Here is a 19,240-nt window from a genome sequence, read left to right as displayed (position 1 = left end):
AACTGAAAATTACATCTAATAGAGGAAATATACTGTTTATATCATAACTTTACCCAACATTTTAGTTTATTTGATATATTCTCCTATTAGAACCACCCATACTTGGGTATGAATGATACCAGTCAAACTGAATAGAAGACACTTAGAGTTTTAGTAAATGCTTTCCCATGTTAATTCTGAGACTACATTCATTATTATTATATCACCAAGGGGATCACAGTAGAAATTTACAGTCATACATAGCCTTTGCTACAAGGATGGCAATAATATGAGTGATCACCATGAACAACCTTGCTAAAAGACACCTGAAACTGGCTGTGTTATTAACTACATTTATCTGATGGCTTCAGGGTGCTTAAAATATTCTGAAGTACCCTGAGAAAATCTTTAAATACCATTGTCATGTATTTTCTTCTCTTGAAAGTCTTCTTAACTATGGCTTTGTGATCTAGACAGCTTAAGAACAGACCAGAGCCACTGTCTTTGGGACTGGTTTATATACCACATCATATAGAGAGCAGAAAGACTTTAGTAGACATTTCACAAATTTCATTAGGTTATACTAGAATAGCTGGAAGGGGCTTTTAATTTACAAAGGGGAAAGGAACTTCAGCTAAATGCTCATGAGACATTAAGTGCTTATAACAAACAATACAATTTGCATCTGTCTTTGGTCTAGGGTGGTATGGTTCAGTGCAGTGTATGGTGTGGCCATGCTCCTTACAACACAACACTATAAAAGTTCAGCACTTTATGGAAATAACAGCAGAAATAACAGCAGTCCTCCCATATCTGGTGTTTGTACAGCCCCAGCAATTCACTGCATATTATTATTACCACCATTGACACAAATATCCCCAAAGCAAACACCACCTTAGAAGCTGCTAAAAAAAATTAACAACCACTGCTTGGTAACTGCTAACCTTTCTAGACTGATGCTGTTTTATCATAACAGCATGGAACCGCGATGCTTGTAGCTTACCAAACGTTCATGATCTCAGCACAGATCACTGCACTGGGGCACAGAACAGAAGTGGAGCCATGCTTCCAGTTGCTACAGGTCTGGTTTACAAAACTGCTCAGTTTCAGGCATGATGCATAAGCCCATGCTGCTCACTAAATGATGACTATCCTGGCAGAAACACCTCAGCTTCCTTAGACTCTGTCCATTCATCTGGATGGTGCACAGATTTATTTCTCATTCAAATCCAGATTCCATGGTACACCCAGCTTGCAGAGCACTGCCTGAAGAATCAGGCCCTAAAAATCAAAGAACCACTCAGCAATAAAGGGGATAGTTTGTCATTGCAAGAGATGAAAATTTTGTGCTTAATCACTTTAATAAATTGAAGAACAGCTCTGAATGAATGCTGCTATGCTCTGCAAATCACTGGATGGTGATCTGTTTCTTTGGACTGTTAGCAACCAAGGTAAGTCAGAAATATTTTTAAGTGCAAAGTAACAGGCTGTGAAAATGATGAGCTCAGGATCAGGAGGAATAAAACTTTGGGTCACCTTTCTCTCCCAGTGATTCTTCTCTGCATCATGAATCAAAGCAAAAGAGTTGGCCAGCAAAAGCTATGCATCTAGAGCTGAAGGAATGAATAATCGCTTGTTACGGCGTATAAAATTCATGTCAGGAACTTTTCACTTTTTTTTTTTTTTCATAGAGATTAATACTTTATCATTTTATGGAGGAATGAAGGCGTTCCACTGTACTACAGTAGTACACTGTTTTCCATAGCTTTTGGAATGCATGCTCACAGTGCTGTCAAGCTGGGAATTGTAAGGAGAAAAGTTTTAAAAAAAAAGAAAAAGTGTGATTTTAAATGTCTCATGATAAACCAGAGAAAAACCTATATCCTTAAGAGAAAATTCCTTTAAAAAATCCTTAACCTAAATACAATATGAGGTCACTTCACCTGCTGGATGAGTGGGTTTATCATAAATGCATTCACGTTTATTTTTCTTCCTACAAAGCATCTGAGTCATCTTTATGCATACTGAGACAGCTCATATTTTCTGGGAAGTAAAAGGCTTATGGTCAAATTAGTTTAGTCAATTGTGAAGTCTGAAGGAGTAAAATACATTTAAGACAGTCAGATATTGTACCTGAACGAAGGTATTGAAGCTGTAACTAAAGTATGTTTCATACAAACTCCAAATTTAACTAAGTACCTTAAATGCAAAGATTCTTAGTAGTCCATTAAGAGTTTCTTTGAAGGCTCAAGTTTTTTTTCTATGTGAGAAAGGAAATTCAAGGTAAAATTTAAGGGAAGGTTAATCCTGTGCAGGAATATGAAAATCTGTTTTTCACCAGTAACCAAGCCGCTGGCTTCCAGTCTGGCATTCCGTATGTCTCTTAAATTATAGCTCGATGTGCTCTGAACTCAACAACTATTTCCATAGATGTAAGTAGACGAAGATCAGGCAGTTAGCCTGATCAGTGCCTCAAATTTTCCATCTGAAAAACAGGATTGAAAATTCTCATTTGCGCTACACAGATGCTGCTGATCTATAATCAACAATGATTATACATTGTTGTTTGAGACAATCAAATAGAAATCATTCCAGAAGCACAAAGTGCCTTTAACAAAGCTAAATTCTTAGACACCATTCATCCAGCATGCAATATAGTCCTCTACCAAAAGAAATTCAAACTGCGTATGAAGCCCCTCTTTTGGTAGTGAGAAAAGAACATGTCATTGCTTAACTGAGAGCCTGCCTTTGAGTGTCTGAGGCCATTCTATGAAAGGAGAAGCTTTGATTTCCCTGCTTATTGAGAAGCTCCAATTTAGTTTTGTATTTCTCAAACATTGAAGTAATCTCATTTGTGTTTGTTTTTTTACCACTTGTACTTATTACAGTCACTCCTATATCATACCATTAAGCCACAACACCGTGTGATCACTCCACAAAAGTTCTTCACCTGGTGAATGTTGTTCATGTGCCTTAACTGAAGATCTTCTTGCTATCACATCACACTCACAAGAGTGTGAAGTCTCTTGTGGTTTATGTAGGGAATCTGTTCCCTCACTCTGAGTAAGAACCACACATTGTTCCACAAAATATCATGGGCCACCGATAATAATACATCATGATCAGGTTAAAATAAACTATTTCTAGGTGGAAAAATATATACAGGAAGAGTAAACATGAAGTCAAGATCCAATGAAGAGTGATAAAATACACAAACTTGTAAGAATACAAAAATGCTAAATACTGCTATTGTAACTGCATTAAGGTATATGATGTCAAAATGTCTTTCTTTGAAGAATGTATGATAACCAGAACAGGCAACTCCACTGAAATATGTATTAAAGTTCACATACTATTGCAACATTATGCATCTGTCTCTTTTTGATACATACTTCAGAACTTCTTCATCTTAGGCTCATCACTAAACAGTCCTGCTTTCTTCAGTTCTACTCAAAGTACCACCCCCTTTACACAGACTTTAATAAGCAAGACAGTTCACTTCCAAGAACAGAATCAGCACAAGTCCCCAGGTAAAGCTAGCCTGCCTTGCTCTGAGCATCTACATGCCAAAGACAATTATGTCTTCCAGTCTAAAAAACTATGCTATATACATCAATACGAAATAATACATTCAAAGTAGCTCTAAGTAAACTCATTGATCTGTTGGATGAGATAGGTTAATAAATAGGTTTGATATAAGTGTGCTCAATCTTCTGCATGTCAATACTCTTTCTCCTGGCCTTTCTTTCTAGTCTAAAAAGTCCTAGCACCTCCTTGAGTTCAACAGATTCTACCTTGTCTCTTCTGGTTCCAACCACAGCCTTTCCTTACCTCTAAGGCTTGGCTTTGTGTCAAGTCCTTGCCCTTGTCTCATAGCAAAAGGGCCAGCAACCCCTCTCAGGTATCTTTTCAGCCCTTCTCCCCTCCTTCTCTACTTGGAAGCTGTCCTGAATTTTACCTTTGTTTCAAGGAATATGGAAATGTGAGACTGGCCATTTAGGCCTTGCTGACACACACAAAATCAACAGAGAACAAAAGCTTCTGCTGCTTAAATTACTAATACAAATAACACTAAAATTAAATGTGTTATGGCTATACCAAGAGTTGATAAAGCATACATATTCATGAAAAGCTAACTATTCAAATACATGCATTTACACAAATAAGCTTATAAATGCAAAGACTTGTGAACTTCATCCCTATGGCATGGGTGAGTTTGTTCTCCTGTTTACCGTGTATGATATTCAGGCCTCAGCTCACATGCCTGAGAGTTCCAGTCACTTTCTCTAGGGATACTCGTGTAACACACATCCTGCTTTGGGATTCCAGAAATTATTTATTCAGGACTTTCCCAGCTCATATGCTGTATACCTGAATATTGTTACAAGCTGATTTCACAAAAACTGAGGTCAGATTCTTTTGGTCCTTCTCTCAGCCACAACCAGATTCACACTCAGCATGAGCAAGGCCGACATAATCCCCTATCCCAATACCACTATGTGTGGATAGGAGAATGAACAACACCACAGAATCACTGCACGAGCAGTATGAAGGCTCTGTTATATCATGCTCTTGCTCTGGTGTTCCTGCCTTCCTTCATGGCTGGGCTGATATGCTTCCTCAGGGGCTCCATGAAACAAGACACGTTTGTTGCACATGTGCAGTTACTCTACTTGTTGGAAAATACTGCTGACAGTAGTGCATGTTCCAGCAGCTTCAAAGGATGCTCAGGCATTTTGCCCAGGCATCTCAACACCAAACTGAATGCTCTGTGTACACACAAAACTTGCATTGGCACAAAGCTTCGGTACAGAACACCAGGATGAACTCTGTATGCTGGTGGTCTCTAGCTGCATCTTAGTTTTGCCAGTATGATACATGTCATGCTGGATGACTTTCAAAGTCAATTCACTCCTTTTGCTCATAAGCTCAAAAAACAGTTTAAGTGATTACTGGGGTAAGCTAAACAAACAGCAGCTAATGGGAAAGATCAGGAGAAAAATGCTTAAGGCTTGCAGTCCACCAAAAAACCAGCGAGCATCCATTCTCCCACACAGGGTCTCAACATTTGTTTGGGGAAGGATCAGTCAAAGAGCTTTATTCTGTATCTGTATACCACAGAGACCAAGGTAAAGGGAGTCTGTATGACACTTTACAGGTTTCAGAGGAAATAAATGGCAGGTGATTACCAAAAAGCTAGATTTAATTGTTCAGGCTCAGATTATTCCCTAACACATTTAAGCAGTAAAGTCAATCAGTAAAGCAATCCTGGAATATTTCAGTTGAGATTCTGGTATGTTTCCTGAATAGTGCCTTAGTTCATATATTATACTGCTGAAAGTGATGAAGCAATGTGCCTTAAATAAGAATGTCAAAATGTGCCTCTTTGTCAGGGTAAATTACTTATATTTCATACAAACATTGCTAAGCTGTATCTACTGTTCTCCATTCAATATAAATACAAATTCCAGGCATTATGAGATGGTAAAATCACTCATTCTTAAAAAACAGATACTGAAAGAAAGATAATTTTCTTACAACACATAGCTAAATGGAGTTTGAGCGTTCTTTAAATCTAAATAATGGATTTTCTACCATAATGATCTTTACACTGTGTGTGTTCTCTGTTGTACCAGAGCCTGAAAACCTGAAGCTACATCGCATCCTCTCAATGAAAGCCATGCAAAACATGCAACATTTTGTGGCCATGCTGCAAGTTGCCTTTTGCTGAGGCTGTGACTTAGAAGTGAATTTCTGGATGGCAGTTACTAGGACTTACTCTCCAAATGCATAGACACCAGTGACATCTGTTTCTGTGATATGGAGGCCAAGCCTCAGTTCTGGAGGTCTTGCCAGGATTTTATTTCTTATTGTGCATTTCCCAGTGCACAAAGAAGTGGGACAGGAGAACATGGTAGCTCATCCCTGTCCATGGCATGGGGGTTGGAATTATATGACCTTCAAGGTCCCTACTGATCCAAACCATCCTGTGATTCTACAATCTACATTGCTGTCTGAATGCTAGCAACTGATAGTCCCTACATGTCATGCATGTGATCCTGGGCTTCTATCCAAAACACTCCAGCAAATGATTCAAAAAGCTCAATGGAATCAAGGTGAAGAATCAAGGCAGTAACTCTTTCCTCTCATGGAGTTTTATAGGCTTCCAAACATGCTTTGTATGCTCCATTATTCTTTGCCACAGACTGATGTTTAAGAAGATAATGTCGAGATTTTAAATCCTTTCACTATTCTGAAAGTTCAAGGAAAATACATTTACAAAAGATGCAACTGTGAAGTATTCAAGAGGTATAAACCTACTTACAAACAAGAATTATCATTTTCAAAGTGAAAGATCCCATGTTTAATTCTAAGAAAACTGTATGTGAGTCATCTTTAAATCCATTTTCCTTCATGCAATGGAGTCAGACCAGCTCTGCAGCTGGTGGCATAGCTCCCCTGCTCTGGAGAATAAAAACGGTAATGAACAGCTCAGCTATCAATTCTTCTGACATTTGACTGTTTAGCAGGTGCTGAATTCAGGTTTTGCTAAACCTGGTGTAGCTGCTACCACCATATTCTTTTTCCCCCTTTATTGAAGAGTGAACTTTAGAAATGAAGCTAAAAATTCCTGACATGCAGAAAGACAACATAGAGTTTAACAAACCAGCTATGTGGTAAGAAGAATTCTTTTGCATCTGTCTGCTGGTGGAAGGTGATTAAAAACAGGAGTTGGTTATTCTATGTTACATTTTTCATCACAGCAGAGACTCAATCTGCACAGAAAAGCCATACCAGCACCTGAAATTCCCAAATCCCTGAGAATTCATCAGGTATTAAAGTCTTGCTGGATTCCACAAAAAATAATCTTACCCAAAAACTTCTGCAAAAAATTAAACGTTCTACATAGCAGTATTTTTTCAATGCAACTATTTCACTTCTCCCCTCCCCCCCACAGCAACAACAAGAAAATCACTCTAATTTGGTGGGAGATATAATGAGACTGGTTCTACAGGCCTCTTCTTTTATCAGCTCAAATCTCTCATTCCCCAGGGAAAGCAGCACAGAAGTGACTTGTCCTTTGATAGCAATAGATAACTAACCTCATTTTGTAAAAGCAGAACTAAACAGAAGAGTTATTCTTTGTCTTCAGCAGCACAGAATCAGACCTCATTGTCATGTACTGAACCCAATTTAAGAAAACGCAATGCCTTATGCATAATCATCAAGAAGCTTACAATTGCAACTTTTTTTCTTTTTCTCTCCTTTTTCTTTTTTGTCTCATTACCTGGCATTTCTTTATGCAACCAGGTACCATAAGGTTTCACAGTGAAGATGAATGGTACAAGTCATACTTTCTGGAAGTAAACTTTCAGCCCTCCTGCATACTTACCCATCAGCTATGCTCAGGTTGTATTTTTGTGTTTCTGTGGCAGTAAGGATTAAAGATATAATTACTTTCAGAAATGAAAGGAGATACTTTGAAATCTTCTTACCACATAACCTAGAGCTTTAGACACACGCTATTGTACCTCACCATTCACTTTGCCAATGTTAACCCATTAAAAAATATTTATTAGACAATGATAATCCTATTTACCAAATACTTTTCTTCCTGATCTTCAGTATCCTTAGATACCCACTGACAAACTGAATGACAACTAAATGACAGAAGAATTTAATACTTCTAAGTCTCTAGAAGTATGTGGTTGCAATACCATAAAGCCTATGTGCCTATTTGTCTGGACTGAGGTCCCACTGTGTAAGTTGTCATTGTACAAACATAAAGAAAGCCCCTTTCCAGCTATACAAGGCTGATGTTTTAGGATGACTACTATGATCCAAAGGAAGAGGGAGAAAACTTGACGCACATTGCAGGAATCACTTGATGCTATTTTGTTTAAATGATCTGCATGACATAAATCAGTGTCTTTGTGCACAGTAGATACGATAAATCAAAATAACTTAGGACAAAATGCCTGTGTTGTGCTGACAAATGGGGAGTGAACAATCTGCACAAAACAGTGTTTCTCTGACAAAAATAACTGAATAACTAAAATGTTAGTTAAGAAACATATGGAAATTTAAATAAACAAAAGCTTCAGTACTGCAATCTAACACACCAATTTTATAATTAAATGAAGAGAAGTGCTTCACACTTTCACACAATATTAAGAAGACTATGAAACCCACAAGCCTACCTCTGCGCACATTTGTACCAGAGTTACTCCGGTCCACCGGCTTCAGCAGAATAATATCTGACTTACAGTAACACAAAGCCAGAGGAGAAACAGACCTGAAGACTGGAAATAAGCTTTTTTTTTTTTTTTTTGGTGAAATATAATCCTCAGCAGGAGATACAAAAGGTGACTTTCCTGACAAGTGATATCCAAATTCTTAATGGCTTTCTGCATGTAACCCGATCTCATTTCATCCTGACATAATCTTAATTAGTCTTAGTTCTACTGCAGAGATGCCTACTGAGGCAGTTAGCACCATATAATTAATCAGATATTTTGCATGCATCACAGCGACCAACAGTGTCAACTTACTGATTTGAGTTAATACAAACAGAAAACAGCCCTGCCTTTCCCTTTCACATGAACTAAAAGCATGTGGCATGGAATGAACGTATGACTATATCCTCTAAGCACTGCTTAATGTCCTTTCTTCCCTTAGCAATCTTTTCCTAATGCATCATTACTCTCTGCAAAGTATAATTTATTTTTTTTCTGCTGGTACTAGAAGGACATACAATTTGATATTTCTCTTAAATTTCAGTTTCTTCACAGAAGAATAAGTCCAACAGCTCAAATAAGCAATAAGACATAAGTCTTGCTGCTGGAATTCATAAATCTCACACTTTATACTTCTTTCTGTGCACTTTAGCAACAAAGTTCCTGTTTTTAAGAAACTTTATTTTGCACCTGCACATAAATATGCATTTGAGAGCACAATCTGCAACACTCAGTCATCTCATAGCAACAGAAAATAAAGTACTTACAATTATAAACATATATGACACTTACACACTAACTCACCAGATTAAAAGCTTCACCACCTCTCCATATAATTGTAGATCTTAACTTTATTCTATTGTTTGAGATTTATCTTTTGTCTTCATTGCAAAAGCCAAACGTCACAGTATTGTGCCTACTGTCACGGAGGGGGAAACCATATGATTATATTGTTTGACAGCGAAGAAGGAAAAAAGCACTGCTTAAGGAAAGCAGTTTTACAAAGAAGATGATTCTCCATTCTCCTAAGCTTTAATTGAAATAGTTCAGTAAGCTTGATAAAACCACAATAAGGCTTATTCAGTTTTGTATGGCACCTGCAATATGTTGTGGTATTTATCAATAGTAAATGTAATGTTTAATACATTGCAGTGTTTTACTTTAGCAGAACCTTGTAAAACTACTCGCAAGAACAATTTACTCCTTACCTAATATTCAACACAAGAAAGAGCAGTGTAATGTTCTGAAAATTCTCAGATTCTCAGAACAAACCAGTGAGATGACAATAATCTTCCTAGAAAGCCGGCAAAATAACGATAGTTCACTTTAGGAACGGAAAGTGAATTGTTTAACACCTCTCTACAGTGCTTGTGCCCCAAAGCAGTTAAGTATCTAAGACATGAATTATTAAAAATTGGAACAGCTCTAGTGTTTTCGTTTCCAGTGGTATCTCAGCATAAGGAATATATACAGCCTTATTTGCTATCTGATACAAAAAGTCATTCACCATTATTATTGTAGAAGTTCTTGGGATGTTTTTTGTATTTGAAGGCCTATCAAAGAGATCAGTCAGGCTACTGGGATTGCCAAATGTTTCAGGTGTGGTCATTCCTCATTACTGCCATCAAAATAATATAATGTCTATTTCTCAGCGTCTAATGCTTTGCTCCCTCCTATATGAATCTTCTTAATTTATTTTAATTCTGGAAAAGCACAGCAATTATAGTTCTGATAAAACTGCTACCAGGTTTGTTTTATAACCCAAATAAATGTACAGTAACATAATTAATTGTTCAGTTTTGTTCCTGTTTTAGTGAAGGCAACAATTTTATCAAGCAACAGCAGTGAGCATATATGTAAAGTAAGGAAAGATAAGATGTGGTATCTCAAAACACACACGTATCAGAAACAACTCAAAGACCATCATCAAGCTATGTGTATGTACTGATGCCTCTTCCATCCTGAAGACACAGGTCTTTTACCTTCTAACCCCGAGCTACATGTTATAATCCTAGTCACTTACGCTGTTCTCTAATTCAGATTCCCCATTCTGGTAGACTTAGTCTGAATGCCTGACATAACATATGGTTAGCATAACATGCATGCTAGCCACAAATAACATCAAATGACATAAACCTTCCTTACTCAGATAACTGTCATAGTCACAGGAGCTTTCATTTAAAAGTGGACTTAATCACAAAATAAGATGCCTGGATAGTGGTTTTAAAAGGTTTAAAAACTAATGGCACTCTAAGATTTTCCATACTTTCCTACCTGACCTCATAGCTAGTGCTTTTCAAAGTTAGCAATACTTAGCATCTCCAAATCACTCAAAAAATGCTGAGCAAGCATTCAACTTTTATCAGGTACTTTATACATTATTTTGAACATATACTACATTCTTTATTGGGATATCCCTATTAATCTTCAGTGTGAAAAGCTGATCCACTGAAGACTTGATGTTTACCAATATGTAGTAGCCCAGGTCATCAGAAATTTGTCATGGGAGCTGGGAACGAAATCAGAGCTTATCTGGCTCTATCCAGATTCCTTTGAAGGTCTTGGAGTTGTTAATCATAAAATGGGTAAGAAAGACAGCAGTATATCTACCTGATGCAAAAATTGCTATGCAGGTAAAAACTGTAGCTATGCAAAGTCAGTATATTCAGAGCAGCTGGCAACAGCTACTCCTCAGAAACATGCAAGATTCTTCACAGTAAATGGCTTCTGATGCACAGATCTCCCTTTGACAGGATTTGCTACCTTTGATGCATCAATTAGTCAGCAATTGGCTTAAGCATGGAAACACTGGTTTTACCATATTTTCATTTTGTAAAATATATCTCTGGTCACTCTCATCATGAATCTAAATTCATCTCTGAATATCCATGTGACATATCTAGAGCATCTTTTCTCCAGCAGAGCCATAAACCATATTATGCATTATATTCTTAGGCTGTCATTGATGCCTGGACATTTGAATAGTGTATCTTAGCATTGACTGTCTTTGTCCAGTGGCAGGAGAAACACACATTTATGCAAAGTGTTGAGGGATTTGCAATATCACACACAGTGGAAGGTCTTGTTTAACAGCCTTTTTCATAGTGCCGACTTTACTCATTTTGCAAGGACTCAGAAACCCTGGCAAGAGTTGAGCCTGCAGTTCCATTGAAACCATTTATTCCAAATTGAATGCTTACACACCTAACATAAGGTCTTTACAGAAGGGAAGTAATATGACAATACCTTCTTTTCATCTATCCTATAATTTTTGTTCCCTCAGAATAAATTTCTAGGACAATCAGCATTTGCAACCTGCATACAGAAGCAACTTGGGGTGGGCTTCACATAATGATTCTGGTAGTACTTTGTGGCGAGTTATAAAATAGCAAAGGCACTTAAAGCAATGGTGCTTACCCCGTTCAGTGTCATAGAGGTACACAAACTTTTCCCACTTATAATGGGTCAAGAGACTCAAGATGGCTCCTTTTAATGCTGGCCGCATCTGGATGACAAACTGCACGTCTGCATCTGTTGGGAAGCTGGGTGTGACGAAGGAAGTGTGAAGGGCTCCACAAAATGACGTCAGTGTGTTCATTGACATCTGGTCATAGAATCCAAAGATGGCATAAACGCCTCTGGAAAACTGTGAACAGACTAACAGAAACAGACAGAGGGGTTAAAATGTGAAATAAAATGAATGCAAACAATTTTTTGAAGTATATTTGAAGTAAGCCCTCTAAGCAATCCTGAAGTTGTTTTGTATGATGCGGTAGATGGAATGAATTTGTGAGATATTATATACTAATTTCAGTGTAGCTGTGAGTTGTACAAACTTTCTGTCACAATTAAACTGGTCTGAGTATATTTTTAGTTCAAATTGTGGTGCTACATTGTTATAATCCACTAATGTTTCCACATTCCTTAAGAAACAAACACTGGATTACATTGCCTATCTGTAAAATACCTTCCCTCCCTTGAGTAGCACCTTGAGAGCTCTGTTAGCAGCTACACAACAAATGTCAAGTCTGCCTAAATATCAAAACATTAAGATGCAGTTTTCCCCGGCATCCCACTCTGATTCAGATTTGACTCAAAGCAACCTCAGTGTTTCATTTCTTTACAGTCCATCACTCTGAAATCCCTGTAAGAAACCTGGGTTAGGTCTTTTTCAATGAGAAATTATGTTGACTTCTTAATAGAGTACTAAAATGTTCAGAAGCAATTTGGAAGGTGTATGGCTTACCAATATAAAGAATACCTATTGTTGCTTCACGCGACAGACATTGATACTGTTTAACCTGGAGGTTTTTAGTGTTTAACCATGCTGGTGACCTGAGGAACTCACCTAGCGTCAGGACACAAAACTCAGCCAGAGGTGTTTTGTTTCATGTGTACTTATCTGGAGAAAAACTGCATTTCCCAGACTTTATAGAGATCTGAATAATGACCATTTTGGGCAAAAATGAAAGTACTTCAATTTAGAAATGTAGTCAACTTTGTGGAAGTTGCAGGGAGAATGAGTTTTTTGTTGTTCAATTCTGTAGAAACAGAGCAAATTTCTTGTGGCCCTGGGTTCTTCCTGTGGAGAGACTGCATCAGAGACACTGAAGAAACCTCACGGGTGGGATGCAGGGGTTCAGCTCTATAGTAAGGATGGTGATCACCACACAGATGAAGCACACTACAGCACAGCAGCACTTTACATCAAAACCTTTCTGCACTGGGATAAGCAGGTCCCATTTGTAATGAAAAACAAGTTTCCAAGAAAAATGGCCACTAAGCATCAACAATTCCACTTGTCAAGAGCTGGATTTTGCACCAATTTCCAACTAGCCCCATTAACCACTTTTGCCAAAACACTGTGTACTTTGCAGAAAGCAAGGGGAAGTTGTTACTGGTAAAGTAGACATGACTTCTACACAGAAATATACAGCATAGTTACTTCTGCAAGTACCATCATGAAACATTTCCTACCATAAATGCTATTCAGAATCACCAAAGCCTGTTAAAGTAATTTTGAAAAGGTTTCACCACCGTATTAGCTCATTGGAACATCATAATGGAAAACACCTCAAATTGGTACTCAGTTGTGAAAATTTCATTTTCTTCCTGGAGGTCCAGATGCAAAAATAGGAAGGTTATTAAAGAACTTATTTAAGTGTTTAAGACATTGTAAAAGGACATGACCAGAAGTGGATACCAGCAGCAAATAACAACTGGCATATAGAAAATAGATGCAGATAGGGCATGGAGAGGGAATAAGAAATACTGATTTCTGAAAGAAAAGTTTGAAGAAGTTCTCAACCACAGTGGAGAAAAGATATAAAAGAAGCTATAATACAGCTAGAATGTATTCCCAGAGGAATGACCAAGGAATTAAATACACAGATTCAAAAAGCATTTTGTTAAACCACATACCAGCAGAATATAAAGTAGAAAAGCTACCATAAAGATTATCCACTGAAATAATTAAAAAAGAAAACAACACTAACTTACAGGTTAAAAAAAGAAAAAAAGAGAAAAATAAGGACTACTTTAGAAAGGCTAACAGTCTCCAAATCATTTCAATGACATAAAAACTCTCTAATTCCACGAGAATAATCACTGAAGTGGCTAGCAAGAGCTGAGTGTCCTCACATACACTGAGTCAGTACCTTACAGATTAGACTTCTTTTATGTATTTATTAATGGCCTAGTTTACCAGCTTTTATGCAGATTCTTACTGTGGAGAAAGAAGAAAAGAGTAAGTCAGTGTATTCCAGGAAATATCCCAACAAGGGGCATCCCAGTGCAGGTGAGAGGAGAGGATCACCAACAATATCTTCCAACAAGCACAGACTCCTGACCAGTATTATATTCTGATTCAGGTTTGTATTCACTGCAGATCTTTAACATTTTACAGGCTATCTATCTTGTATTAGTTTTTAATATCTTCATCTCTTAAGCTCCTATGCTTCTTTCTTTATACCTTATTTCTTCTTGACTATCTAATCTGCATGCACTGTAGTGTGCCAATGCAATTTTACTGGCCCATTTAAAAGGCAAATAAACCTTTGTTTTTATAAGGGGAAGATAAAAGATCAATTATCTTGGTCCTCAATGTTCACCTGCATTTTTGAACTCACAATTTTGCTATGACTTTGTAGCATTATATCTTTTGTTTACTCTGTGACCCAATCTCATGTGGTCAGATCAACATGCTGAACATCCACAAAGCTATGGCCATACTGCTCCTTGGTTTCCAAAAACCAAACACATCATTACACTTATTTTAATTACATTACCATTCTAACACCATGAATCTGTAAACAAAAATTAAAAAAGAAAATAAAACTTAATTTTAGGTAAATTTAGTTTTAGGTAACTAAACCTTAGCGTCAAGCTCTTTATATAAACTATCTTCTATTGACAACAGGACAATCCTCATTTTAGAGTAAGAATTATGGTATTTTTCCTTAATTCATCACAGTTGATTTATGTTCATTTTTCCCTCCTAAAAAAATGCAGACGGTCAAACACATATTTTGGCGATTAAAGAAATGATTTGGACAAATCCTGGTGTAACCATTCATTCCATAAAAACAGTAATTTTATTTTTTTTTTCTGAGATATATCTTTAAGATACTGTTCTTAATCACAGCTCTTTTTTTTGATACTGTTTCCAAGGACAGCACACAACCAAGTTTCTTTATTGCCTGATCCGAAAAAATTGTAACCTGCGTAAGTAAGGGAGAAAGGTCCCAAGTAGCTTTTATTCTAACGGTGGACCCTTTTTGGTCCTAATGGTGGACCATAATAAGCCATTATTTTGGCATTAGATGCAAGACAGATACAACTTTTTAAATGGAGACGTAACTCTGGGCTTGTCCTCAGAGTAAGTTAGCTGCCACATGGTATTTTTTTCAGCAGAGGCAGGGGTGTATGACAGAAGCCTGGGAATTCTCAAGCATGTAAAGAGAAGATAAGGAACTTCCAGGTCATGAGGGATTGAATTGTTTTTTGCCAAGGAAAGGAAACACTCTGAGCCATAATGATCACTTTATTTTTTTTAAATAACAGTGATTTGTTAAAATAATAATAAAACAACAAAACCCACAAACAATGATAAAACACACACAAGAACAACAAAAGCAAAACACAAACCAAACCAAAAACAATTAAATAAAAATCCTTGCTTCTCTATGGAATAGCAGCTGAACCTTCCTAAACCTCTGTGTAACTCATTGAACCCCTGACTTCGGTTGTTTTACTAGCAGTTCCATCCTTTCTTCAGTCAAATCAACCCTGCCACAGAAATTTAACCAGATTAAGACTAACCAGATGTGATTTTTTTCACTCAGTCCCCAGGAATGCTCCAGGCCAGAATCTCAAAAGATGCCCCATCTCATACAAGTTATTAGATGATTTGTATCTTCTTTAAATTTATTTTTTGCTTTCTATCTGTATTTATTTTTTCTACCTTTTAGTGACCGTGAATATCGCTGACACAGCAATGTTGTATAGGCTCTGACATCCCTACTATCTGTTGCCTGCAAGCTAATGTCAAATTTTCTCTGACACCTATTATTTTATTTATTTATTTCTAATTCCAGTTCTTACTATAAAAAACTGAAACATTACTAGGGACATTTACAAGAAGGTTTGGATTTTGCTTGTTTAGAGAAAAGACACATAAAGCCAACAAAAGAAATACATGTATGTTAATGGATGGAGCTTAATATGCTACTTCCACCAGATGATGTCTTTGACAATGGACTTTATGTTACACAGGATCCTCGTAATTGTCACATTTCTGACCATGGGAGCAGGAGCCTGGAAGTTTTGTAGTCAGGGGCTGGAAGTTACAGTATTTTAGACATTATTCCCTCTTCATCACTGTTTACATGGACAAGTAATTTCCATTTTGTTCACATCAATATCTTGTAAAATGGGTCTGACATAATTAACCTATATCAAAGGGGCACTGTAAGGTCTGCTGTCTTGATAATTAAGCAGTTCTTTGGGCTGAAACTCTCTGCAGGAGTACAATGACAACTGACATTTTTGTGTGTTGCTCATACCATTTCCTCAGTTTTGTGCTGTGCATTTCCCTCAGCTGTGAAATAATTTTATTCCCTCCACTTTCCTCTGCCAACTGTCTTGGATTCCACACAATTCTCACTGACATCCTCTGCCAATGGACTAAGGGGACTACTTTATATTGGAATAATACACAGTGTATCCTGGCTATTTTCTATTTAGAGTCTCCATCTTATGACTTCCTTGCTATAACAATATGAGAGTTATCATTAATTCCACTTCACACAGCTCTTAGAGAGACTGACAATGCCTCTACTTCTTCCTTTCCCTTTCATTTTAATACCCTGAATGAATAAGCAGCCTCTCTCTATTTTGAGCCCCAAGGAGATCAGCACAGCAGTGCCCACGAATGCAGAAGGATCTACTTTAGGATGCTCCAGGCAATCAGACTTGAGAACTTGCTTTAAAGACAAAGTCACTGTATTTAAAATGAAAATTAAAATGAAATACAATTATCTGTTGCCAATAAAATCAGTTTTCACATTTAAATTCTTAAGACTCTGAACTCTGTCAAGAAGAAAAGATGCCATGAATTGTTTAAAACTCAGCTGAAAAAAAAGAAGCATTTATGAAAACATCCATTTCTGAGATAGTTAGCAGTGAATATTCATGGAGCTGGGAGTGAATCAATGAAGTTACAGCTGAGAATTGGATCCAAATCCTCCTGAGATATTGATCATAACATCAGTTCTCATTCTACTTAATAAAGAATGTGCCATTACAAATAAAAAATGCTCTGCAAAAACAAAGAAACCTCACAGCAGAAAGCAAAACAAAATTATAATTTACTATTGTTACTTCATTTATGGCAACAAACATTTTTCTCAGTGGTATCACTGAAGTTTGTTTTATCTTGTTCTTTTCATAAAACACTGCTCAACTTGCTCTGTCTAGTTCCTTCTTCACACAAAGACACTTCCTTTGGTTTGTACTTCTTTTTAGAAGAGCCAATAAGATAAAAACAGCATATTCAGGCACTGGGTGAAGAGGGAGTGAAGGACTTATTAAATTGCAAATGAAAGGCATAAGGATTAACCAATTTATATTTTACAAGCCCTTTACTAGAAAGCAATCTAAAATGAATGTCCAGATACAAGCACCCCCAAATACTCTCTGGTCAAGATCACTTTTGTCATCCCATCACAACCCCATTACACACTATTAGGTAACAGCCTTTATTTATTATCCACTTTTCATGATTGCTTTGATCACAATCACACCTCCTGGGTGCTGGGTGCTGTACAAATACATTTACATAACCTTGGTGTCTTTCAGTATGCCTATTAATTTATGACCTACATGACTCCACTCATTAAATTTTATGCATTTTGGCCTTTATATATCCTACTATAGCCAAATAAAACTAACAATGTACATGAATTTGCTGCATGCTGGATCTCCTCTTCACACTGATTGAAACATTCGTATGAATTTTACGAGTGTATGAAAAATACCAGTTTGCAACAATAAAAACAGGCCACTTAGGCTATAACAGTGCTAGTAAGAGCACTAATAGTGCTGATTCTCATGCACACCATGATGGCAAGAGGTGCCAGTTGAGCCTCGCACGACTGCTCTTAAGAAAGAAATGTGTATCTAAGGTCAAATCCTTCTGGACACAAAGGCTGATGAAAGGCCTACTTTCAGAAAGCACTCAGAAGCAAGTTCATTTAGGTCTGATGTACTTCGGCCATTAGCATAATTTTACTCAGGTAGAGGTAAACCCTGACCCCCTCTATCCTAAACTGCCAAACTGACGTATATGCAAATAAAATATTGGTAATTAAAAAAACAGCTAGCATACTAGTAGGTCAAGGGAGGTGATTGTCCCGCTCTACTCTGCGCTGGTGCGGCCTCACCTCGAGTACTGTGTGCAGTTCTGGGCACCACAGTATAAAAAGGACATGAAACTGCTGGAAAGCGTCCAGAGGAGGGTTACGAAGATGGTGAAAGGCCTGGAGGGGAAGACGTACGAGGAACGGCTGAGGTCACTGGGCCTGTTCAGCCTGGAGAAGAGGAGGCTGAGGGGAGACCTCATCACAGTCTACAACTTCCTCGTAAGGGGGTGGCGAGAGGCAGGAGACCTTTTCTCCATTAACACCGGTGACAGGACCCGCAGGAACGGGGTTAAGCTGAGGCAGGGGAAATTTAGGCTGGACGTCAGGAGGGGGTTCTTCACAGAGAGGGTGGTTGCACACTGGAACAGGCTCCCCAGGGAAGTGGTCACTGCACCGAGCCTGTCTGAATTTAAGAAGAGATTGGACTGTGCACTTAGGCACATGGTCTGAACTTTTGGGTAGACCTGTGCGGTGTCAAGAGTTGGACTTGATGATCCTTAAGGGTCCCTTCCAACTCAGGATATTCTATGATTCTATGATACTTTAAATGTCATTAACAATGACATCTGTGAGCACCAAATGGTAAGATGGACAGAAAGTCACACTAAACACCACTTTGACTTTCCTGAGAAAGATGTGCTTAGCTTTGTAAAAGGTATTCTTCTATTCAGAGAATATACACAGATGACCTGAGTGGCTTAGGACATGCAATGAACTTTTGCTGCTATTACCTATACGCTTACTGTTTGGCTCCCATGCTGCTTCCAAGACTAAGATTATGTAGAATCTGAGCCATTACACAACTTCTGCTTTCAGGTTACTGGCCACAAAGCTTAAAAACAAAACAAAACTTATGTAGCACCTTGATTAAACTCAAGCACAGAATGAGTATCTTGTCTTGCAAACCTACTAAATAATCATAATTGTTTCATTTTTTCTTAAAGAAAAAGAAAAAAAAAACACACGATATTCAGAATTTCCATGTTTACAACACATTTCTGATGGTGGAAGAAACACGGGAGTCAACTCATCCAGTGTGCAGGAAAAGTGTCAGCCCTTTATCAGTAGGTCCAATTCCGAAAACACTGTTTAGCCAGAATCAAT

The 19,240-nt window shown here is 37.6% G+C and overlaps 1 protein-coding gene across 8 annotated transcripts in view; it reads right to left on the bottom strand.

Moving 5' to 3' along the window:
• Nucleotides 1-19,240, bottom strand: part of GRIA3 (glutamate ionotropic receptor AMPA type subunit 3) — a 158,449-nt gene that overhangs the window by 111,125 nt on the left and 28,084 nt on the right. For all 8 annotated transcript variants that reach the window (XM_032196007.1, XM_032196006.1, XM_032196005.1 and 5 more), the window contains exon 3: nt 11,634-11,873. In XM_032196007.1, coding sequence (XP_032051898.1) covers nt 11,634-11,873 — 240 coding nt within the window. The remainder of the gene's footprint in view (nt 1-11,633; nt 11,874-19,240) is intronic.

Source organism: Aythya fuligula, chromosome 13 (assembly GCF_009819795.1).
Source record: "Aythya fuligula isolate bAytFul2 chromosome 13, bAytFul2.pri, whole genome shotgun sequence".
NCBI lineage: Eukaryota > Metazoa > Chordata > Aves > Anseriformes > Anatidae > Aythya > Aythya fuligula.
This window is presented reverse-complemented; position numbering and strand designations above follow the sequence as displayed.